The sequence below is a fragment of the Scyliorhinus torazame genome, chromosome 1 (genome assembly GCF_047496885.1).
Source record: "Scyliorhinus torazame isolate Kashiwa2021f chromosome 1, sScyTor2.1, whole genome shotgun sequence".
Lineage (NCBI taxonomy): Eukaryota > Metazoa > Chordata > Chondrichthyes > Carcharhiniformes > Scyliorhinidae > Scyliorhinus > Scyliorhinus torazame.
This window is the reverse complement of record NC_092707.1, coordinates 60961999-60987187: the sequence shown is the minus strand read 5'-3', so window position 1 is coordinate 60987187 and position 25189 is coordinate 60961999. Positions and strand designations below refer to the sequence as shown.

General features: G+C 42.8%; 1 protein-coding gene across 1 annotated transcript in view; it reads left to right on the top strand.

Annotated features, from left to right (window-relative positions):
• The first annotated feature begins 423 nt into the window (after positions 1 to 423).
• The window catches only part of LOC140408456 (vacuolar protein sorting-associated protein 37B-like), a 50266-nt gene continuing 25500 nt past the window's right edge, over positions 424 to 25189 (top strand). The window contains exons 1-2 of the mRNA XM_072495684.1: positions 424 to 577; positions 20346 to 20517. Coding sequence (XP_072351785.1) covers positions 479 to 577; positions 20346 to 20517 — 271 coding nt within the window. The 5' untranslated portion in view covers positions 424 to 478. The remainder of the gene's footprint in view (positions 578 to 20345; positions 20518 to 25189) is intronic.

Sequence of the window (25189 nt, the reverse complement as noted above, 5' to 3'; positions counted from 1 at the left end):
GTTGTGATGTATGTCAATCATAGAGATATGGGCGGGGCCGCATCTTGACGGCCATTTCCGGTGGTGGTTGGTGCGGGGGGCGGGACTCGAGTGCCTCAGGGGTCAGCGCCGATTGGTCGAGGGACCTTGTCAATCAGAGTGGCCGGCGGTTTCCAGTGCTGGGGGCGTGGCGGCGCGACCTCAGGGGGCGGAGCTGCCTTCAGCAGCCGGAGACGAGTGGTCGAGAGGCCGTGTCAATCAGAGTGGGCGGGGAATTCCCGCGGTCGAGGGGAGGGGGCTGGGACTGGGCGGCCGCAGCTGATTGGTGGAGAGGCCGTGTCAATCAGAGTGGGCGGGGAATTCCCGCGGTCGAGGGGAGGGGGCTGGGACTGGGAGGCCGCAGCTGATTGGTGGAGAGGCCGTGTCAATCAGAGTGGGCGGGGATTTCCGCTCTGGGCTGGGCTGCCTGGGAGGGGGCGACAGCTGTGTGGGAACGAAAATGTCGCTGCCCAACCTCAGCTCCCTGAGTCTGCAGGAGCTGAATGAGCTGCTGGAGGATGAGGAGAAGTTGAATACAATGGCGGAGGAGATGGAGGAGGTGAGCCTTCCTGCAAAGAGGAAAAGTGGGGAGTAACTGCCCCGGAGAGCGGGTTAGGCCCCGGGGAGGGTCGTTGGAAAAGTTGTCCGTGTGAGAGAAACAATGGAGGGAAGGCAGGAGAGGGGTGGGGTGAGCAGCTGTGACCGTGGGCAGGTCCTCACCCACAGGGGCCTCCCGCCTGGGAGCCTCAGTTTAACGCCTGGCTGAGGATCCTGTGTATAAACATGGAAAGGGCTGGGGCGCTGCAATGTTCTCCCGGCGGCTGCCACAGGGATAGAATCAGCCGTTGAGGGCTGGCCGGGTGGGTGGGGGGCTTGGTTGAGGGTGGGTTGCTCGTTTACTGTGTGATTCTCAAAATACTCCACGGTTGAGTAACTGGGCAGCAGAGTGAGAGAGCCAGGATGGTGCAGGTGAGTTTTCACCTGAACGTGCCCCAGGTCCACTCCCTTCTCTGTCTTCCTGCTTATAATGTGACTGTTCTGACAATCATGGAATGGTTATAGCATAGAGGAGGCAGTCCCTCCGCTCTGTCTTTTCCCTGCAATGTTTTCCTCCTTTCGGGGTGCTTATCCAATTGAATTTTGAAAACTACCATTGAATTTGTCTCCACCGTGGCATAAGGCCATGTGTTCCAGATCCTAAGCCCTTGTGTAAAATGAAATAAAGCTTTTCTTATGCTTATTTTAACAATCGTTTTAAATTTGTTTTCTCTGATTCTTGATCCTTCTGCCAATGGAAATCGTGTCCCCCATCTATTCAACCCTCATGATTTTGAACCCTTTTACCAAACTTGATGAAACAACAAATGTAATTATCTTTAAAGATTTTTCTTATTCAAAAATGCTTGCTATAATGAACAAAATGCTCCAAGCCTGTGAATTGCTAAGATGGAGAAGTGCTGTAGGTACTTGTAAACACCATCACATGCAATTTCTCCTCTGGGTGTTCAGCATTCTAGATGCACATGACACCACATGAACTGTAGCAATTCAAGAAGGCAGCTCCACCACCTTCTCATGGATGGCAAATGCCTGCCTTGTTATTGACACCCACATCTCATGGATGAATAAAACAATCCATAGAAACAAATGTTATGGTGCTAACTGACCGTTCAGCCCAAAAAACTACCTGTCCATCCTAAACCTAACTATGTAAAGAGAAAATGCTAAACTTGCCAGATGAATGCCAAAAGGCTGAGACGAAAACATTGTTTCTCTAGTGGGATCATGTATGTAATAGGAAATGAAACAGATTTTAAATTAATGTCCGAGTTTCTTTGTTCATGTGGAGAGTTGTAGGTGAAACTGAGGGTAAATGATAATTGTATTGGGTTGTGCAGATGTAATTTTAGTACTAAGTTTCAAGTCAATTTTACCTTTTTTTATTTGCATTAGAAAATTCTAATGTCCACCTTAATAATGGAACTCTCTAAACGTTTTTTTAAAATATATTTGGAGTACCCAATTATTATTTTTTCCAATTAAGGGGCAATTCATCTGCCCTGCACATCTTTGGGGTTGGCTGGGTGAAACTCACGCAGCCATGGGGAACATGTGCAAACTCCACACGGACAGTGACCCAGGGCCGGGATCGAACCCAGGTCCTCTGTGCTGTAGGCAGCAGTGCTAACCACTGTGCCACCGTGCTGCCCTGGAATCGTCTGTCATGTTGTAAGTGTGGCAGTGCTTATAATGCCATGATTTTCAGACTACTGCAGGGAAAATTCTCTGAAACCAACTCTTATTTGCCTGTTTACTAATTTACAGCACATTTGAGTATTTCACTCCGGATTCTAATGTATAAAAAGACAATGCATGATTTTGAACTAGTGAGTGATACATGTGTGTATACTGATTTAAAATCTTCCATTTCTGAACCTGAGGATGTTGACTTGTACCGAAATTCTGTTTCCATGACTACCAACATCTTTCTCTTAGATGCGCAAGTATTTGTTACCCCATGACTGCATTATTAATGTATATTGTTATTGCTGTGTTTTTACTTGTGCGGTCTTCTGGAACCAAGGATGGGCACTTTTTGGTGTGTGTCAATATATGCAAAAGGCCTGCCAATTAAAGGCACTGGTTTAACCAGTCTTGCCCTCACTGATTGTGTGCACTTTCCAGCAGATTCCTGGAGGGAGAGTTTTCACTCTGCGTCAGTTACAATAGCATCTCTGAAATTAGCAAAAGGTACAGTTCAGGATCAAGTTCAAGATCGTTTTGATAGCTCAGTTTCAAATCAAATGGTACATTATTGTACAAAAATCCTTTAAGGTTTCATTTCCTTCGCCTCTTCCTCTCCCACCAGACCTAAAAAAAATAACTCCAATGCTTTTGGGAGCTCGCTCATTCATAATCATAGATTCATAGAATTTACAGTGCAGAAGGAGGCCATTCGGCCCATCGAGTCTGCACCGGCTCTTGGAAAGAGCACCCTACCCAAGGTCATATTTTACATTTTGTGTACACATTTTTTTTAACAAAGGTTTCTTTGTGACGTTCTGAGAGATCAAAAATGCATGGCTGCAGCGTCGTTACAGGTTTGTTCAGCTGTTGCTAATGGAAAAATGGCATTCACAAGTGGGCAGTAGTCCTGGAAATTAAATGAGGATTCAGTGAGAACTTTGCAAGAGGATTGAGTGAGAACTACACTACTTAGTTTTCTGAGCTGTTGCTGAGGTTTTTCTTTAATGTGCTGTAGATTGTAACCATCAGAAAACTGGCTTGTATTTGTAATAAGCTGTTTTCTATTGTTTAAAAAATCCAATGTAGTGTGAAACTCCAATTAGTTATATACATTGTTATTGAATGATTAATGGAAAATAGCCTTCAGGATATTGAAATTTACAGTATTTCTCCACTTGTTTTTCTTTGTGGGGGTGGTATTTTGGGTATTATCAGACCTGGCAAGACCTGGACAATATCCAGGCTTGGACTGACAAATGACAAGTAACAGTCCTGTCACACAAGTGCCAGCAATGATATCTCCAACAAGAGAGAATCTAACCATTGCCTGTTGACATTCAGTAGCATTACCATTGCTGAGACGTTGAATGAATACTTTTCTTCAGTGTTCACAAAGGAGAGGGGCCATGTTTTTGAGGATGAGAGTGTGATTCAGGCAGGTAGGCTGGAGGGAGTAGATGTTCTGAGGAAGAATGTATTAGCAATTTTGAAAAACCTGAGGGTCGACAAGCCCCCTGGGCCAGATGGGATATACCCAAGGATTCTTTGGGAGGCAAGGGATAAGATTGCAGAGCCTTTGGCTTTGATATTTGGGTCCTCGCTGTCCACTGGGATAATGCCAGAGGACTGGAGAGTGGTGAATGTTGTTCCTCTGTTCAAGAAAGGGAATAGGAATGACCCTGGTAATTATAGACCAGTTGGTCTTACTTCGGTGGTCAGGAAGATAATGGAAAAGGTCCTGAAGGATAGGATTTATGACCATTTGGAAAGATGCAGCTTAATCCGGGATAGTCAACACGGATTCGTGAAGGGTAGGTCATGCCTCACAAATTTGATTGGATTCTTTGAGGGGGTAACTAAGTGTGTAGATGAAGGTAGAGCAATTGATGGCGTATACATGGATTTCAGTAAGGCGTTTGATAAGGTTCCCCATGGTCGGCTCATGAAGAAAGTAAGGAGGTGTGGGATAGAGGGAAATTTGGCCAATTGGATAAGTAACTGGCTATCACATAGAAGACAGAGGGTGGTGGTGGATGGAAAATTTTCAGACTGTAGACCAGTTACCAGCGGTGTACCACAGGGATCAGTGCTGGGTCCTCTGCTATTTGTGATTTTTATCAATGACTTGGAGGAGGGGGCTGAAGGGTGGGTCAGTAAATTTGCTGATGACACCAAGATTGGTGGAGTAGTGGATGAGGTGGAGGGCTGTTGTCGGCTGCAAAGAGACATTGATAGGATGCAGAGCTGGGCTGAAAAATGGCAGATGGAGTTTAACCCTGATAAGTGTGAGGTGATTCATTTTGGTAGAAAAAATGTGAATGCGGATTACAGGGTTCTGAGGAATGTGGAGGAACAGAGAGATCTTGGGGTTCATGTCCACAGATCTCTGAAAGTTGCCACTCAAGTGGATAGAGCCATGAAGAAGGCTTATAGTGTGTTAATGTTTATTAACGGGGCTTGAGTTTAAGAGCTGCGGGGTTATGCTGCAACTATACATGACCCTGGTGAGACCACATTTGGAGTATTGTGTGCAGTTCTGGTCACCTCATTATAGGAAGGTTGTGGGAGCATTGGAAAGGGCGCAAAGGAGATTTACCAGGATGCTGCCTGGTTTGCAGGATAGGTCTTAACAGGAAAGGTTGAGGGAGCTTGGGCTTTTCTCTTTGGAGCGGAGGAGGATGAGAGGCGACTTAATAGAGGTTTATAAGATAATGAGGGGGATAGATAGAGTGGACGGTCAGAGACTATTTCCTTGGGTGGCTGTAGCTGTTACAAGGGGGCATAACTATAAGATTCAGGGTGGGAGATATAGGAGGGATGTCCGAGGTAGGTTCTTTACTCAGAGAGTGGTTAGGGTGTGGAATGGACTGCCTGCTGTGATAGTGGAGTCGGACACTTTAGGAACTTTCAAGCGGTTATTGGATAGGCACATGGAGCACACCAGAATGACAGGGAGTGGGATAGCTTGATCTTGGTTTTGGACAATGCTCGGCACAACATCGAGGGCCGAAGGGCCTGTTCTGTGCTGTTCTGATCTCTGGCTCATAGTTGAATGGTGAGAGACGAAAAGGCATGTAGGTCAAGAGGGAAAATGGCAGAAGGAATTGTAATGCCATAGGAAGAAGGAGCAGATGTAGGCCATTTGGCCCCTGAAGCCTGCACTTGTCAGCATGGTTGATCTGATACTCTTCATAACCCCTCGACCCCATGATTATCAAGAATCTATCCACCGCTGCCTTAAAAATAATCACTCTGCTTCCACTACCTTTTCAGGAAGAGTTCCAGAGTCTCATGAACCCCAGTTCGCCCCCGCCCCGAGAGAGAATGCCTACATCACCTCCATTTTAAATGAGAAACCCCTTATTTTTAACCCCTTATTTCTAGATCCTCCCACAAGTTGGAAACATCCTTTCCACATGCACCATGTCAAGATCCCTGAGGATCTTGTATGTTTCAATCAGTCAAGTCCCCTTTTACTCTTCTAACCTCCAGCGAGTACTAGCCTGGCCTGCCAACATTTCCTCAAGGTAACCCATCCAATCTAGGTATTAGTCTGACAAACCTTCTTTAAATAAGTTGAGCAATACTGTACCCAGCACTTCAGATGTTGTCTCACTAATGCTTTGTGTAACTTAGTTTCACAAACTTTGCACCCACAAACAGAATCACAGAATACTGCAGTACAGAAGAGGCTCTTTGGTCCATCGAGAGTGCATGAAAGGCCCTGAACTGCCCACCTAATCCCACTTGCCAGCACTTGGCCCATAGCTCGAATGTTATGGGCCAAGTACTCATCCAGGTTTTAAAGGATGTGAGACATCCCGCCTCTACCACCCTCCCAGACCGTCCTCACTCTCTGGGTAAAAAGGTTTTTCCTCAAAACCCCCTAAACCTCATGGTTTCATGGTCAGTTAGCTCAGCCATCCTGCAGCCCCCACACTTTTCCAAAAAACCTCAGACCTGTTGGTCAATTGGCAAGGGCCAATGCTCCTATCCTCTGGGCACCTTTACCTGCCTCAGTTGCAGTCACTATTCCTGACCAGCGACTAAATCAGTAAGCCCTTTCTAAGGGGTGCGACCTCCTCCACCTGAAATAAAGTGTCCAGGTAACTTTCCTCCCTGATGTGCTGCAGTGCCTGCAGCTTGGCCACCTTAAATATTGAATGTCAATCTCCTTTCCAAAAGGAATATAGGAAATGTGCTGAAATGTCCTGTTGGATTTGTACTTTTTTTAAACAAAAAAAACTAGTTTTGTGAAATTTGAGTGTTCATTTTATTTTTCAAATCAAAAAGAGAGGTAATTGATAGCCTTGATATTCGGGGTGTGGAAGGTGGCCCCTGTGGACCATAAGCACTGGCAAAGACTTGTTTGGCTCACCGGCCTGGTTTTGTAGTAATACTTTGTAATAACCTGTCCTCCCTCCTGTTGGAGTATTATTGAGCCAAATCTAACTGCAGATTCCGTTGAATAAACTATTAATATTGCAGTTGTATTTATATTTTGAATGAAAGCCATGCAATAATATACAATGTTAAAATGGTGTTTTTTATGGAAGTAGAAGCAATATCGTCTGATCCATATTCATGGACCGAACTTATATTTGTAATATTCCAGTTGTATTTATATTTTGAATGAAAGCCATGCAATAATATACAATGTTAAAATGGTGTTTTTTATGGAAGTAGAAGCAATATCGTCTGATCCATATTCATGGACCGAACTTATATTTGTAATATTCCAGATTACATAACTTCTACAAGATATGGCAGCTGCTTTCAAGCTTAAGATTTCTGTTTAAACCATTAATAAGGCAAATTGACTTTGGTAATTTAAAAACAAATTGCCATAATAATCTTTAATAGGGTCGCAAGTAGGCTTACATTAACAATGCAGTGAAGTTACTGTGAAAAGCCTAGGGGCTGATTTAGCACAGGGCTAAATCTCTGGCTTTGAATGCAGACCAAGGCAAGCCAGCAGCATGGTTCAATTCCCGTACCAGCCTCCCCGAACAGGTGCCGGAATGTGGCGACTAGGGGCTTTTCACAGTAACTTCATTTGAAGCCTACTTGTGACGATAAGCGATTTTCGTTTCATTTCAATTGTCACACTCCAGCTTCTGTTTGGGTACACTGAGGGAGAATTCAGAATGTCCAATCCACCTAATGAGCATGTCTTTTGTACCTGTGGGAGGAAACCGGAGTGCCCAGAGGAAACCCATGCAGACATGGGGAGAACGTGCAGACTCCGCACAGACAGTGGCCCAAACTGGGAATCAAACCGGGGTCCCTGATGCTGTGAAGCAACAGTGCTAACCACTGTGCTATTGTGCCGCCTATGTATTATGGATGCAATGCCTATAACGACAAAAGTAGTTGGCATCACTCCTTTCTTGGAAACTGTTTGGTCAGACTTCATCAGTAGAATTGTAGGGGCTGAATAATGGAATGTGAGCCAGTCACTCAGTTTGCTAACTTGTAAATTCACAGTATAAATGTGTTTACACAAGAACATGTTATATTTGTACAGCACCTGTAACACTAAAATGCTCAATGCTTTATAGGAGCGTTATCACAAAATTTGACACCAAGCCATGTAAGTAGGGTAGTTTTAAGGAGTGTCTTTAAAAAGAGTAAGGTTATGGGTAAATACACTTGTGCTTACTTTCCACTTTCGGGAGTCGTTTTTCACAATTCAGATGCATTGGAGTTTTGCTGCTTGAAGAATAATTAGCCAATAGATTTGGAATATGATTTGATGTCGACTGCCATTTCAGATTATTGATGCCATGGTACTTACAAAGTACTTTAAAAGTCCATTGGGCTGGATAAATCCATGTTTACTCCATAATTTAACATTGTGGTATTTTTTTTGTTTGCATTTCCACACAACAGGCAGGAGAAGGCCAGCAGATTCAGTAAGGCTGCCCTTAAGTGTTTGTGGTTGAAATGAGCCGACAAGTGTTGCTTAAACTTTAAAGTGATGTTTTTCAAACGTTTTTTCCCTGGGACCCACTTTTGCCATCGGCCAACCTTTGCGACCCACGTCAACCAACCTTCGTGACACATGCCATGTTCACTTACCTTTAATGTGAAACGGGAGCCTGCTTGGTCCTTGCGATTTCACGCCAATCAGGTTCACAGGACGCGAGGCGATACGCATTTCAGGTGCAAAGTTCAGCCAGTCCCTTTGTGTCGTCTTCATCTTTGTGAGAATTAAAAATCCAACCTCGCACATGTAGGTCGCCGTGAAGGGGATTTGCAACAAAATGCTCGTTTTACTCCGTACTGGATACCTCTGGGAGATGCTACTTCAAGATGCTGACCGCATCGTGAGCTTTTGACGTGTTTTTAATGTGCTGCCACAGGTCAGGTACAGCAGCATAATCTTTTCATTTGGAGTCAGCTGTGATATAATAACTGACTCTAGGATCCAAACCTCAAAGAATTTTTCACTCGCCTCTCATTTGCCAGTATTCCTCTGCATGTAATACACATGGGTTTTGCATCCTTATTTGCATTGGCACAATTGACAAAGCCATACCTCAAGAAATCATCTTTGTATTGCTTTGTTTCCGAGTTAAGTTTCTTCTTCTGTAGGATATTACCCAAAGGCCTTGGGAGCTCTGAACAGAGCTAACACTAGCACTGCTCTGTCCTTCCCTGGACTTTCTTGAGCAGGTCTCTCCAGATTCAGATGTGAAATTTGTGTCTCCGGCCATCTCTTGTAACAAAACGGTTCATCTTCACAGTCCTCTTGCCTTGCTTGCTAGCAGCTGGTAATGTAATCCACTCTGCTCCAAGATTTGGCACCAAATGCAAGTACATACAGGGTACTTGATGTTAAGTGTACATGCAGGGCACGTGACATGCTAACTGCTGCTGCTTATGGCCGTAAGGCTGCATGTGGCCTCCTTTAGTTCTCATTTAAAAGGTGGCAGCGGCTGCCATTCTCATAAATGCTGGTAGCGGCCTTTGGGCACTTCTCCCACGATCGGGATTACCATGGGGAAGCTGCAACTGATCGCTCCTCGATCCACCCAGAGTTTGTGTCTGAAAAACGCAGATTTAAAGGCTCATGGTTAGAAATCTCTTTAAGAACAGCATTACATGTTTGAGAAGATTTTGCACCTGCCTTGGTTTTCTGCCGGAATCTTGCAAGACAGAATTACTCTGTTATTTGCACTGCCCCCTGTTGCAACTATCAAAATCTTAAATTAACGTAGTTTTATTTAATCATGCAAAATACTGGAAAATAGTTTCCTACAGTAATGTCAGTTCTGAATGGGTATAAATGCATGTTCAGACTTCAGTGCCCACCAAACACTGAGATCACTATTGCTGAGAAGTTTCTGTCTTGGAACAAGCCCCAGGTTTTCTTTCTGGTGTTTTTTTTTCTTGGCAATTTTATTTTACATTTTTGGGGACCTTTTGTTGACTTGTATACCTTTTTGAATATTTCTCACGGCAATAGAATCTGTGCCAGTAAAAATATTCAGGGCTTTCATTGTTAGGATCCCGGATGAGAACCCAACAAGTTGCAATTTGTAAAACTGAGGAAAACCTACTTTGCCACAGGAGTAATAACACCCAATAGGTATCTTTTATGTTAAAACAAACTTTAATTTAAGCACAGAATAAATAAAATTAGCAACAAAGTAACAGCTTTACAGTTAACAGTTGAATGTTTTTTTAAATAAAAGAAAAACTTTAATGTACTTGGTACACCTGTAACTGTATATTTCAACTAAACAAACCAATATAGTTCAAAGACCAATTAGAAATAAAGTTGATAATCAGGTTTACTCGCGTTCCTCTGTGAAGAGCATGGGGAGGACCTTTCAGGAGCCAGCTGAAGACTTGTCTTGTCAGACTAAAATATGACGGCAAACCCCAAATCAGAGACAGATATGGCTCCACCTTTAATTACATCATAAGGTATTCTTCAGTCTCCTCCCATTAAGGTGTCTCATGATCTGTTTATCCAGGACTAACAACCATCCCTCATAAATTATCTACACCCCAGGCGTAGATAACATTGCTGCAACAAATATAAATATAATTTATAATGATTTCTTGTACTTATCACAACTTGTCCTTGCCTATGCATTGGTGCTTGTTTCTAGAGGATAGAATTTAAAAGCTGGAAACTTTCTTTAAACTTGTATAGCACCTTGATTAGTCCACAGTTGGAATACTGTGTTGCTGGTCTCTGCATAATCAAAAGTACAGAGGCACCAGAGAAGGTACCAAAAAACAATTCGCCAGCATGAAGCTGATATTGAGATAATTTACTTTTCAGGTATGTCTAAGAGAGCTTTAAACATTTATGAGGAGGTGGTTCGAGTAGATGTAGAGTAAGTGTTTCCACTTGTGGGAAGTCCAAAACTAGAGATAGTCACAAATATCCAATACCGAATACATAGAACATAGAAAATACAGCACAGAACAGGCCCTTCGGCCCACGATGTTGTGCCGAACCTTTGTCCTAGATTAATCATAGATTATCATTGAATTTACAGTGCAGAAGGAGGCCATTCGGCCCCCTGAGTCCGCACCAGCTCCTGGAACGAGCACCCTACCCAAACTCAACACCTCCACCCAACACCAAGGGCAATTTTGGACATTCAGGGCAATTTATCATTGGCCAATTCACCTAACCTGCACATCTTTGGACTGTGGGAGGAAACCAGAGCATCCGGAGGAAACCCATGCAGACACGGGGAATTCAGGGGAAACTTATTTCATTCAAGGAGTGGTGAGAATGTGAGACACTGCAATTACATAGAATTACATAGAACATACAGTGCAGAAGGAGGCCATTCGGCCCATCGAGTCTGCACCGACCCACTTAAGCCCTCACTTCCAGCCTATCGCCGTAACCCAGTCACTAAGGGCAATTTATCATGGCCAATCCACCTAACCTGCACGTCTTTGAACTGTGGGAGGAAACCGGAGCACCCTGAGGAAACCCACACAGACACTGGGAGAACGTGCAGACTCCGCACAGACAGTAACCCAGCGGGGAATCGAACCTGGGACCCTGGCGCTGTGAAGCCACAGTGCTATCCACTTGTGCTGCCCAGCAATAAGGGCTGGTTGCGGGAGTAGCATAAATTCATTTAAGGGGAAACGAATAAACACTCAGAAAGGAACAGGGGGGATTTGCCGATGGGGCTAAATGAAGAGGGATGGGAGGAGGCTTGTGTGGGACATAAACACTGGCATAGACCAGTTGTGCTGGCTGGCCTACGTCTACACTAGACACCATATAACTCTGTACATTATGGTTTCATGATTTCAATCTAATTTTCACAAAATCAATAAGATAAAAAGGATGTTGGCATATGATCTGCATGTTTCTTTGAGTCTTTGCGCCTCAGTAGTTCTGCTGAACTTGTGCTGGTTGTATGCTTGATCAAGAGATTTTGGCTGAAGCTGCTGGCGGCAAGATCAGCATATATTTTAGTGGAGTTTTGTTGTAAGTCAGATGGAGAAAATTCCAGGTGAATCCTTCTGTTCACTTAGCTACACATGGCCTCTTCACTTTTATGGCTTTAGAGAGCAAAGTTACGCAATGCTTTGGAAATGGGAAGAATAGGATTTTGCAGGTCTAAACTTGGGTTGATAGCAATCTGACACATTTGATTAATTGGGAATGGCTGGACAATGCTACGTGGGAGCAGAAGAGTGGTGAATTGAGTTGAACTTTGATTTGAGGCACATGGTTAGGAAATTCAGCCAATGAAATCGTACACCATACTGTTAACTCAGTCAAGCAGAAGGGCCCAAGTCCGATGTTAGAGCAATAAATTTCAGATTTGTCAAACAATAACACTAGATCTGGTGGAATGTTTATATACACGCTGTAGAGATAGATGGATGGTGATCTTGAGGGAACAATCATTTTGAAACCTTACTGTGGGCAGGTGAACCGAGCTCATCATTTCTTTAATGGGTTACAGGATTAACCGACTGGTTAAAAAGGCAGTAATTACTGTCTGGAGTAGCTAATCAAGGAGCTACCATTTTATGCATTGGTACTATATTCCTGAAGCTCCCTCACTCGTGTACGTTTATATTTGTGCCTCAATTTTAAAATCAATTTGCTCCTACTCTATCTTCAAAGTTTTCTTCCCCTTTGTACACGATCAACATATGACCAGCAAATCCTGAAGCTGAATCTGTAGACTGGCATCCTCAATAGGCTAAAGTTTTATCTCTTACAGATATAAATATTTTGAAGCATCATAAAATCTTGCCGCACAGAAGGAAGTAGAGAATAAAGGAGCAAGTAAGCTCTAGTTTTCGGAGGGTTTTCTCCTATCTAATCACTGAGGTTACTGGCTGAGGTTATTCATGAGCGTCCACCTTCTCATCCTTGCCCCTTGCTTGAGGTTTGGTGATCCTCTGGTTAAATCATCACCAGTCAGCTCTTCCCCTCCAAAGGGGAAAGCAGCCTATGGTTACCTGGGACTATGGTGACTATACTTATCTGAGGTGTCATTTCGAGTTCTCATTTTAGACTCCTGAGTTTTATGACTCCCTTTAGACTGCAGTTAAGCTTGGAATAGCCGCTATGGTGTATTTAATTTAGGTTGTTGGCAGCGTGTGGATATTTGGCAATAGTTAATAATGGTACACGGAGGGAGAATTTAGAATGTCCAAATTACCTAACCGCATGTCTTACAAACTTGTGGGAGGAAACTGGAGTACCCGGAGGAAACACTGGGAGACTGTGCGGAGTCTGCATGGCCAGTCACCCAAGTCGGGAATCAAACCTGGGACCCTGATGCTGTGAAGCAACTGTGCTAACCACTGCTGCTGTGCCACCCTCTTTCAATGGCTAAATAATTAACAGGTGTCTCAAAAACTGCAGCCACTGAAATAACACCTGGGTGAAATATTTTCTGTAAAAATGTTATGAGCGAAACTCATTCCTCATTATGAGAATGCATCTGGGGTGCACTAAAGTGGTTTAGAGGGAAATGTGCAATGGTAAGTACATTAAAAGGCCACCCACAGTCATGTTTAAAAATGACTAGGAGTCAGAGCCACTCCAGCCTAATACTAAATCTAGAATAATTCTATAACCTTCCAATTGCAACATACAAAATATAAAATCATTTACAATCTGTGGAGTAGCATTCTAATCTTATTGCATGTTGACAGCATTTACACAAAATTAGTTTGCACAGATAGGAATGAGAGAATCCAGAATCTAATCTTTCTCCTTTCAGTAAAAAGCAAGGGCAAATTGGGGGATTATGTGAAGGTCCTTTTCTTTTCAATATGTGCAATGTATATAATTGTGAGACCATTCAGCTGTAGTGAAGTATACTAATAGATGTTTGCTGACTGGTGGTGCATTTCTAATTTGTTCTGTCTCCACGTTTTTTCATTTACAAGGTGTGGGTGCTACTGGCAAGGCAGCATTTATTGTTCATCCCTAATTGCCCTTGAGAAGGAGGTGATGAGCTTCTTTCTTGAACCACTGTCAGTGCACCCACTGTGCTTTTCGGGAGGGAGTTGCAGGATTTTGACCCAGCAACAGTCAAGTAACGGTGATATATTCCCAAGTCAGGGTAATGAGTGGCTTGGAGAAGAACCTCTGATGGAGGTGTTCCCATGTGTCAGATGGCAGCAATTATATAAGGTGCTGCCTAAGGAGCCTTGGTGAGTTCCTGCAGTGCATCTTGTAGATGGTACACACGGATGCTACTGTGTCAGTGGTGCTGGGAGTGAATGATAATCAATTGGGCTGCTTTGCCCTGGATGGTGTCAGGCTTCTTCTGTTGTTGGAGTTGCATTTGTCCAGGCAAGTGGAGTGTTCCATCACACTTCTTTGGAATATTGTGAGCAGTTTTGCGCCCCATATCTAAGGAAGGATGTGCTGGTCTTAGAGAGCGTCCAGAGGAGGTTCCCAGAATGAAGGACTTGTCATGTGAGGAGCGGTTGAGGACTCTGGGTGAGGATGAGGGCAATCTCATTGAAACCTACAGAATACTGAGAGGCCTAGATAGAACGAACATGGAGAGGGTGTTTCCACTAGTCGGAGATACTAGAACCCGAGGGCACAGCCTCCGATTGAAGGGAGGATCTTTTAAAACCGATGAAGAGGAATTTCTTCAGCCAGAGGTTGTGAATCTGTGGAACTCAATGCAGAAGGCTGGAAGATCACCAGAATGGGTAGTCTGGCAACCAACAAGGGTCACAAAGACAAAAGGTACAGAAATAGGTTCCAATGAACTTTTAGAAAACTAAGGAGCAGACCATGGGTGTGAAGGTACCCCATTGGAGCAGAAGTGTTCTGCTTCGTAGGGTGATAGATCTGAAAGTGTGCTTGCAAGCTAATGTTTGAGTGTACTTGGAAATCAGGGAAAAGGATCTTGGAAGGTAAGATTGAAACCCTTTGAGGTGGGCTATTGTTAAAGCCATCCAAGTAGGAGTGAAATTTGGAGAGAATTTCCCAGGAGAGATCTTCAAAGGTGAATCTGGGAATGTTTTGAGACAGAGTTTCAACAAGATTTTTTGATTTGGTGTTCACTGACATCTTGGTGGGTTCTTGAGAAACCCATCAACTCTATTTTGGTTGCATTTGCCATTTACTCTGTAGTATGGTGTATTCATCTAACTTGTACGTACCTCAAAGTTGTACTGAATGAGAGTATTGTAAATAGCCTTGTCTTTCTGAACTTCAACAGTAAATTGTTGTTTGGAGTATATAGAACATGCTTAAAAAGAGTAGTTGAAATTTTTCATTTTGCACTCATCAGGACACTAATCGTATAAGGGGATTTTTCCTCCCCATCATACTTACGAAGTGACCTGAAGCGAGCTTTTTACTTGTACGATAAAGTTTGTTTTTGTTTGTTCAAACCCCGTAGAATCTTATGGCTTTATTCCAAAAGCAGGTGCCTTGAATTTTGAACCTTTATCCACTTTAAACAAAATGTTATTGGTCCCTAATTGGATCCCGCCCCCAACAATCTCCAAATCTCCATGTCCTGGGGTCTGACCAAGGATAGTAACAAGAGGTAGTGCTTAGAACATAGAACATTACAGGCCCTTCGGCCCTCTGTTGCGCCGACCAATCTAAAGCCCATCTACACTATTCCATTATCATCCATATGTTTTTCCAATGACCATTTAAATGCCCTTAATGTTGGGGAGTCCACTACTATTGCAGGCAAGGCATTCCATGCCCTTACAACTCTGAGTAAAGAACCTACCTCTGACATCTGTCCGAGATCTATCTGCCCTCAATTTAAAGCTATGTCCCCTCGTGCTAGCCATCACCATCCGAGGAAAAAGGCTCTCACTGTCCACCCTATCTAATCCTCTGATCATCTTGTATGCCTTTATTAAGTCACCTCTTAACCTTCTTCACTCTGGCGAAAACAGCCTCAAGTCCCTCCGCCTTTCCTCATAAGATATTCCCTCGAGGCAACATCCTGGTAAATCTCCTCTGCACCCTTTCCAATGCTTCCACATCCTATAATGCAGCGACCAGAACTGCACGCAATACTCCAAATGCGGCTGCACCAGAGTTTTGTACAGCTTCAACATGTTGTCATGGCAGCACGGTAGCATTGTGGATAGCGCAACTGCTTCACAGCTCCAGGGTCCCAGGTTCGATTCCGGCTTGGGTCACTGTCTGTGCGGAGTCTGCACGTCCTCCCCGTGTGTGCGTGGGTTTCCTCCCGGGTGCTCCGGTTTCCTCCCACAGTCCAAAGATGTGCAGGTTAGGTGGATTGGCCATGATAAATTGCCCTTAGTGTCCAAAATTGCCCTTAGTGTTGGGTAGGGTTACTGGGTTGTGGGGATGGGGTGGAGGTGTTGACCTTGGGTGGGGTGCTCTTTCCAAGAGCCGGTGCAGACTCGATGGGCTGAATGGCCTCCTTCTGCACTGTAAATTCTATGAAACTCAATCCCCCTACCTTAATCTTTCATGATTCATTTGTTCTTGGTGTGTGAACGTCTGGCCAGGCCAACATGTGTTGCTTTCCCGTAATTAACCGTGCCAAGATGGTGATGTAGTCTATGTGGTGGAGGTACGCCGGTGCTGTGCAGGGAGGCAGTTTAGGAAATTGACCACTGTAGAGTTTTTAACCCCGATTCCTATTGATTTCGACTTTGCTACCCTTAATATCTCACTTGGTCCAATGTGCCTTGACATCCAGGGCACTCGCTCTCACCTCGCCCTCAGCTCATTTGTCCATCGTTGGACCACGATTGTAATGTGCCCTCGAGCTGAGTGACCCTGGTAGAACTCAAACGGAACATTGGTGTGCAGATTGCTGAGTAAATGCCACTTGACGTTATTGTCAACAACACCTCCCGTTATTTATTTTTTACTTTTATTTTTTAAAATAAATTTAAGAGTACCCAATTCATTTTTTCCAATTAAGGGGCAATTTTGCTTAGCCGATCCACCTACCCTGCACATCTTTGGGTTATGGGGGTGAAACCCAGGCAAACACGAGGAGAATGTGCAAACTCCACATGGGCAGTGACCCAGTGCCGGGATCTAACCTGGGACCTCGATGCCATGAGGCAGTAGTGCTAACCACTGCGCCACCGTGCTGCCCACTTCCCATTAGTTTAATGATGGAGTCAACTGGGTGGTAATTAAATTACTCATTTTGCCATGCCATATATATCATTAGATTGGTCATAGATAGTTGTGCCCTTAATGTGAATTTGAGATGAGTGTCGAAAACAAGATTAGGGGGTAAACCTGTTTTATAGTCCCAAGTATATAGTTGATTAACAGTGGAATTGAAAATAATCTTAAGACTGGCCGCTGATGTTTCAGTAGAATAATAAAAATCAAGTGGAATTTTGATTAGTTGTCATTAACTTCCATGATTAACATGTTAATTCTTTGGAGATTAATTTTTTTATTTTGATTAGTTGTCATTAACTTCCATGATTAACATGTTAATTCTTTAGAGATTAATTTTTTAACACATGTTAATCATGGAAGTTAACTTATCATTAATTGACCATCCTAATTTATGTCACAAATAGAATAAGCATTTTATGAATTCAAAATGCTTAGTTGACACCAGATGTATCTAAATTATTACTTTGTAGCCTGCTCTACATTTAAGTTACATGCTTATTGGAACTAGAGGAGTTAAACTTGGCGCACATCAAGCTCTGAAAACTGTATCCGAATGGCCAAATGTTTCATTATGGACACAGACTTTCTGTGAGCTTTGGCCATATTTAATTATTTAAAAGCGCAAACATCTTAAATACAGATTAATTCTGTTTTTCTTGCCGAGGAATGAGTAGAAAAAGATTTGACACACAATGATCTTTTCGTCCTCACTGTCAACAGGGGTGGTACCAGGGTATTGGAGAGTGGCGAATGTCGTGCCCCTGTTCAAAAAAGGGACTAGGGATAACCCTGGGAATTTAGTCCAGTTAGTCTTACTTCGGTGGTAGGCAAAGTAATGGAAAGGGTACTGAAGGATAGGATTTCTGAGCATCTGGAAAGACACTGCTTGATTAGGGATAGTCAGCACGGATTTGTGAGGGGTAGGTCTTGCCTTACAAATCTTATTGAATTCTTTGAGGAGGTGACCAAGCATGTGGATGAAGGTAAAGCAGTGGATGTAGTGTACATGGATTTTAGTAAGGCATTTGATAAGGTTCCCCATGGTAGGCTTCTGCAGAAAGTAAGGAGGCATGAGATAGTGGGAAATTTGGCCAGTTGGATAACGAACTGGCTAACCAATAGAAGTCAGAGAGTGGTGGTGGATGGCAAATATTCAGCCTGGATCCCGGTTACCAGTGGCGTACCGCAGGGATCAGTTCTGGGTCCTCTGCTGTTTGTGATTTTCATTAATGACTTGGATGAGGGAGTTGAAGGGTGGGTCAGTAAATTTGCAGACGATACGAAGATTGGTGGAGTTGTGGATAGTAAGGAGGGCTGTTGTCGGCTGCAAAGAGACATAGATAGGATGCAGAGCTGGGCTGAGAAGTGGCAGATGGAGTTTAACCCTGAAAAGTGTGAGGTTGTCCATTTTGGAAGGACAAATATGAATGCGGAATACAGGGTTAACGGTAGAGTTCTTGGCAATGTGGAGGAGCAGAGAGATCTTGGGGTCTATGTTCATACATCTTTGAAAGTTGCCACTCATGTGGATAGAGCTGTGAAGAAGGCCTATGGGGTGCTCACGTTCATTAGCAGAGGGATTGAATTTAAGAGCCGTGAGGTGGAGATGCAGCTGTACAAAACTTTGGTAAGGCCACATTTGGAGTACTGTGTACAGTTCTGGTCACCTCATTTTAGGATGGATGTGGAAGCTTTGGAAAAGGTGCAAAGAAGATTTACCAGGATGTTACCTGGAATGGAGAGTAGGTCTTAAGAGGAAAGGTTGAGGGTGCTAGGCCTTTTCTCATTAGAACGGAGAAGGACGAGGGGCGACTTGATAGAGGTTTATAAGATGATCAGGGGAATAGATAGAGTAGACAGTCAGAGACTTTTTCCCCGGGTGGAACTAACCATTACAAGGGGACATAAATTTAAGATAAAAGATATAGGAGGGATATCAGAGGTAGGTTCTTTACCCAGAGAGTAGTGGGGGCATGGAATGCACTGCCTGTGGAAGTAGTTGAATCGGAAACATTAGGGACCTTCAAGCAGCTATTGGATAGGTACATGGATTACGGTAAAATAATATAGTGTAGATTTATTTGTTTTTAAGGGCAGCACGGTAGCATTGTGGATAGCACAATTGCCTCACAGCTCCAGGGTCCCAGGTTCGATTCCGGCTTGGGTCACTGTCTGTGCGGAGTCTGCACGTCCTCCCCGTGTCTGCGTGGGTTTCCTCCGGGTGCTCCGGTTTCCTCCCACAGTCCAAAGATGTGCAGGGTAGGTGGATTGGCCATGATAAATTGCCCTTAGTGTCCAAAGTTGCCCTTGGTGTTGGGTGGAGGTGTTGAGTTCGGGTGGGGTGCTCTTTCCAAGAGCCGGTGCAGACTCAGGGGGCCGAATGGCCTCCTTCTGCACTGTAAATTCAATGATAATCTATGATTAATCTAGGACAAAGGTTCGGCACAACATCGTGGGCCGAAGGGCCTGTTCTGTGCTGTATTTTCTATGTTCTATGTAATGCAGCCAAAAGATATTTGAAATAAAATGCCAATGTGGTGAAATGTGAACCACTGGATAGAATTCCGACATCTTTTAACATGTGTCCCATAATGTACCACCATAGGGTTCTGAGTAAGCTTAAAATTTACATATTTAACAGAAGAGAAACTGCAAAGTTTCTAACTCATTGCTATACATCTTCACATTAAAAAAAAAAGTGTGACTTGGATGTCCATACAATCCCTTCTTTTCTTGGGTAGTATGCCATTTGGTGACACCTTTCCAAGTTTTTACTGTTGCTATGGGCAGAGATGAGGCAGAGCCCTTCAACCCCAGTAGGAGAATTATAATGGAAAGGTAAAACTAGAGATAACTGAATCTGCAGCTGTGTTAAATGCCATGAAACGTGAGGTGGAGCAGTGCAACCCATTGGGTTTATGCTTCATCTCGGGTGGTGAACATAGGTGTAGGCCATTTAGCTTATCAAGCCTGCTTTGCCATTCAAACGGATCATGGCTGGACATCTTTCTCCATGTTATTTTCCCCCACTATCCCATTGCCCTGATATCACTATTATCTGGAAATCTATGATTTCTGTCATTCTACTGATTGAGCTTCCACAAATGATGGTGATGTTGATTGTTTGTTGGGCAGGGTTAGGAAAGAGTAAATACATTTTTGTATCTAAAGTTTCAAAATTTCTATCTAGGCTTTATTTGTATAACATCATGCTCAAATTCTGAACTTGCGAAAATAATTTCATGGACCTATTTTTGGCAGCTGATGCGTTTGCAAACACAATTATACTATCGCTATAGTGTTGCGGCACTGAATCGTAATGTGGGCGCAGTGGGCAATGCGTGGCTGAAATGAAAATTCAAAATGCTACAAACTTACAAAATTAGTACTTGCCAAGGTTAGGCTAATACACCAGTTGTAATATGAAGTTGAAGAACTTATTCTTGTTTTTCAGGTCCAGACTGTACAGCCAAATAAAGACGTGAGTCTTGCTAGTAATCGTAGTCTAGCAGAACAGAATCTGCAGTATCACCCCAAACTGGATAGTCGGAAACTCCAATTAACTAGAAAATATGAAGAACTGCAGACACTATTTGAAGCATATCAGATGAGGAAGTCAAAATTAGGTAACTTACTCTATCTCCTTTCATATGTAGTACACGCTAATGAGCATTATTTCAATCACCATAAGTCATTGACCCTAATATGTTAAATGCCATTGAGCAACGTCTTCTGGCTTGCCTTGAGCATTGCCAAAGAAATTTTGTGCATTATTGCTTGAAATATGTTTTTAAGTATACTAAACAGTGACTTGCATTTCATATCAAAAGCGAATTTTAAAGAAATGAAGATTTATTTACAGAGGAAAATGTAATTAACTTGAATCCTCCTCCTTTTCTAATTTACATAAAATTATCATAGGCCCAAATATTGATAGATTAGTTTGATGTGCAAGTCCTGAATTTGAACTGAATTGCTGTGGTTTTACAGTCCTGCTTCCAGGGCTACATTATACTTTAGCTTTTTCCTCTATCGGTAACTTCATTTTTCTTTTTGTTTTCTTTTTTAAAATAACCCTTTAATTTTTCAGGAAGACACTTTTTATACCGTGGTGAATTGTATTTGAAAATATACATTTGTCGTGTTGTATTTCAGTGACTTGGACACTGTATCCAACTCTTATTTTCATTGTTCCCGTCCAATCTGTTATTTGAATATTATTTTATCTTTTTCTTCTCGGTTACATTGGCATTCCAGTACAATGAACCAGTTCCAGAGCACAATATATCAAAAACTTAGTTACATCTAATAGATACTCCGCAGGCACGCTCAAATCTTTGTACTAATTTGTTTCTCTTCACAATCTTGTCTTTATACGTAGCTTAATCCCAATGCACTTTGAGAATTGTATGCTTTATGAAATTACATTGTTTTAGTTTGAACTTTCCTAGTTATGCTGTCATTATTTTTTCTCGGGAATGTGTCCAGAATTCTTTGAAATGGCATATGGGGCATTAACATCATAACTTAAATAGCTGTGCTCTCTGATCCTCCAGTACTGAATTCCTGTCCATATTTCTCCTCCTCCCCCCCCCCCCCCCCCCCCTTTGTATCTGCTGACAGCTTAATTTCCATCCCAAAAAGTCAATAAACGGCTACACCTCCGGACAAACTCTAGCATTGATCGTCTCGGGGCGAACTTGATCTTCTCAAGCCTGAGAAATCTGCCATCTCACTGACCCATACCCCCGATTTCAGGGGTTCCAAGTCCCTCCACTCCAATAAGATCTTCTCCAGGCTACCAGGGAGGCACAGGCCAACACATCAGCCTCTCTCGCCCCCTGGACACCCGGATCTTCCACACGTCAAAAATCGCCACCTCTGGACTCAGACCCACCCGTACCTTTAATACCGTGGACATGACATTGGCAAATCCTTGCCAGAGTCCCCTAAGCTTGGGACATGCCCAAAACATGTGGACATGATTCGCAGGCCCTCCCCCACGCAGCCCATACCTATCTGCCACCCCTTCAAAGAACCTGCTCATATGGGCCACAGTCAAATGCACCCTGTGGACCACCTTGAATTGTATAAGGCGAAGCCTGGCACACGACGGGGTCGCATTAACCCTGCTCAAGGCATCCTCCCACAGTTCTTCCTCCAACTCCTTGACCAACTCTTCCTCCTTTTTTCGCTTTACCTCCCCAATCGGGGTTCCCTCCCATTCCATGAGCTCTTTATAAATTTCCAAGACCTTTCCCTCCCCCATTCCCGTCTTCGACACTAAAGATCAGCAGTTTAGCCAATATATTTCCCTGCAGCAACAGGAAAAATGAAAAGCATTAAATATTTTCTCCCAAATCGGTTCACTTCAATATATCGCAGTGAAAGAAAATACTTTATGTAATGGGCGAGCTAACACAGGTTAGCTCTACACTAACGTGAGATTTAACGAAACCGAATAGCTGATAAATCTGCATTGCTTTAAGCTTGATGGCTGGAATTTTCCACAATTATCTGGCGTGGTTTAGAAATATAAGCCTCCGTTGCTTCATGTAAATCAAATGAAGTATAATATAAATCAAAGTGTATTATATACTTTGTAAAAGAGCAAATAACATGTGATAATCGCAAACTTCCCAAGTGGCCACGATACATGTGTGCACGATTGGCAATCAAACCAGTCAGCCGGTGTCTCTGGTAATGTTCCAAGGGAAATGTTTGATATTTTCTTCATTCAGAGTGCTATGTGTCTAACCTCAAAATGAATTGGACAATGGTGCTGAGTTGATCTGTGGCAGAAACACAGGAGCTAAGTTGTCTCAAAGGCAGGCATGCTGCTGGTATGCTAATATTGCTCAGACCACCATATAGAGTTGGGTGTACTGTTCGGGGCACCACTTCTTGGGATAAAAGCAAATTGCTGCAGATACTGGAAATCTGAAATAAAAACAGCAAATGATGGGAAAGCTCAGCAGATCTGAAGAAGAGTCACACAAACTCAACTGTTTTTCTCTCTCCACAGATGCTGCCAGACCTGAGTTTTTCCAGCATTTTCTGTTTTCATTGCACCTTATGACATGTTGCCCTTAAAAAATAGTGCATTGAATCCAGATTCACCAGATGGACTCCCAACGATTATATTAAGGAGTTATTACATAAATTAGACTTGTTATGTCCTGCTACAATAACTTGTTTTTGTCTTTTCTCTTTCTATAAATCCTACCTGACCTGCCGAGTACTTCCAGCATTTTCTATTCCATGACCATATCGGAGATTAAGGTTATTTTGGTGAGGTTAAGATTTTGCAAAGAATGGATAAGACATAAGAGAAAAGCTGTAAGGCGGTGGAGAGAACTGAGTGGGAGATAGACTCCCACAGGGCAGGGGAACTAGTGGAGAGGTAGGTGGGAGGGGTGGGCTGAGATAGGGTACCTGTTTGGTGGGGTGAGGAACAGTCTAGGACAGGGGAACATTTAAAACCTGTGGCAGATTGTTCCTGACAGAGGTTTAAAAAGTGCTTCATGAAAAGGGTGTTTGTGTAGAATACTTTCTCAAGCAGTGGGTGCTAGTTCAATTTGTTTAAAAATCTAAGACTTTTGCAAAATATGGATATAAAAGGATATGAACCTAAGGTACAGGGCAGTTTACGATTAGATTGAATGTACAACAGGCTTGGGCTGAAAGAATCAAAAGTGGGTCAATGTTCAAAGAGGCATTGAACATTTTATTGAGCTACTGATGGCAATTAGTGGTGTAATAGTGAAGTAACCCTACCTGTGATAAGTTTGAGAATCTTGAATAAGCTGGTTCCAAAGCACTGCAAGAGTGATTTAAAAAAAAAAAAACATTTTCTGATTTTATATTTTTAAAGCAATTTTTCTAATGCATCAAATCAGAAAATATTCACTATCACCATTGATTATGATGACTGTCCCTGGATTTTCACAACGATGGGGAAATAGAGAATTCCTAAGAAAGTTTGTTGTGGTATAAGTCACTTAGAATCATAAGGTCTGGTAGCAGGAAATAAGTCCAATTATGCCATGAATTCCTGCAATTTTTCAAATGCCAGAAACCGTACCTATAATGTACTAATTCCACAGTAGAAATAACTAAACCAATAACTAAAAATATTTGTGCAGAAAAATAATTATTTAAAAAAGCACAGCACTCCGAAGCAGTAAGGTAAAATACAAGTCATTGAAGATCATATTCCTTTTTGTACTTTGAATTCTAGATTGGCATTTCATTCAATACATCCAGTAAGGGAATTTGGATGAGCAGAAAATAAGGTTGTTCTAGCTTCCACATCATGTGAGGGATGGTTTCACATACAAGGCAGTAACTTGCAGCCAACCCTTTCTGGATAGCTGAGGGGAGACCTGGAGTGCTCTATCTTTCTCTCTTCTGAGCCCACTCCCATTCCGTCTCATCTAATCATTCTATCATAGAGGTGCAATTTACTACTCGTAGTATGAGAACTGAGATAGAGATCTTTGTTGGGGAATGTGTTCATTTCATTGATATGTTTCATGCAAGATAAACCAGATTGTTGATTTACACTTGACCTTGTCTCACTTGAATGCTTCTTATCTACCTTTTGAAAAGGGAGACTGCATATAAGAGAAAATTACCCAGTGCATACATCAAGCAGTCTTTCTGTTAGCAGCACTGGATCAACCTATTGAGCAGCAAAAATGTTCTCCAGTTGATTTTCACGTACATGAGTCATCTGGGAACCTTCCATCTGTGGAAGGTAGTGGACATGCAGCAAATAATTCATTTACAATTGGGTGACTCCATAACATGCTCCTTTGTTGTAGGCTAAAGAGGCCAATCCTTGCGAGGCAGGTTTTGCCATAAAGTGCCACATATGAAGCCACCCGGTGTCATTGTGGATTAACAGGTTTGGGGTCCCCAACTTAAAACCTATCTAACTCGGAGACCATGTTTACTAGAAAACTGTAAATTTCTAACGTTGATATTTGCTTTTGCATTACACACTTTGTGCACTTGCTTCGAAGTGCCAATCACTTCAAATTAGAAAAAGATTAGCAGGAAAAAAATGCTTTTGGGTCATCTTCTCCATATCTTTTGTCCCAGCTGAAAGCAAAAGACCGTTCCCTTGGGCATTTCCTGTGATTTGAAGCTTGAAACTGTACTCAAAATATCTAGAATATCATTGACACCATGTGAATATTGCCTTGGGGATATGCACTGGTGATAGTACAGCTGCACCGTGTTCCATCAACATGACAGATCATGAAGTTCAGGTTTTGAAACTATTTATTTAAG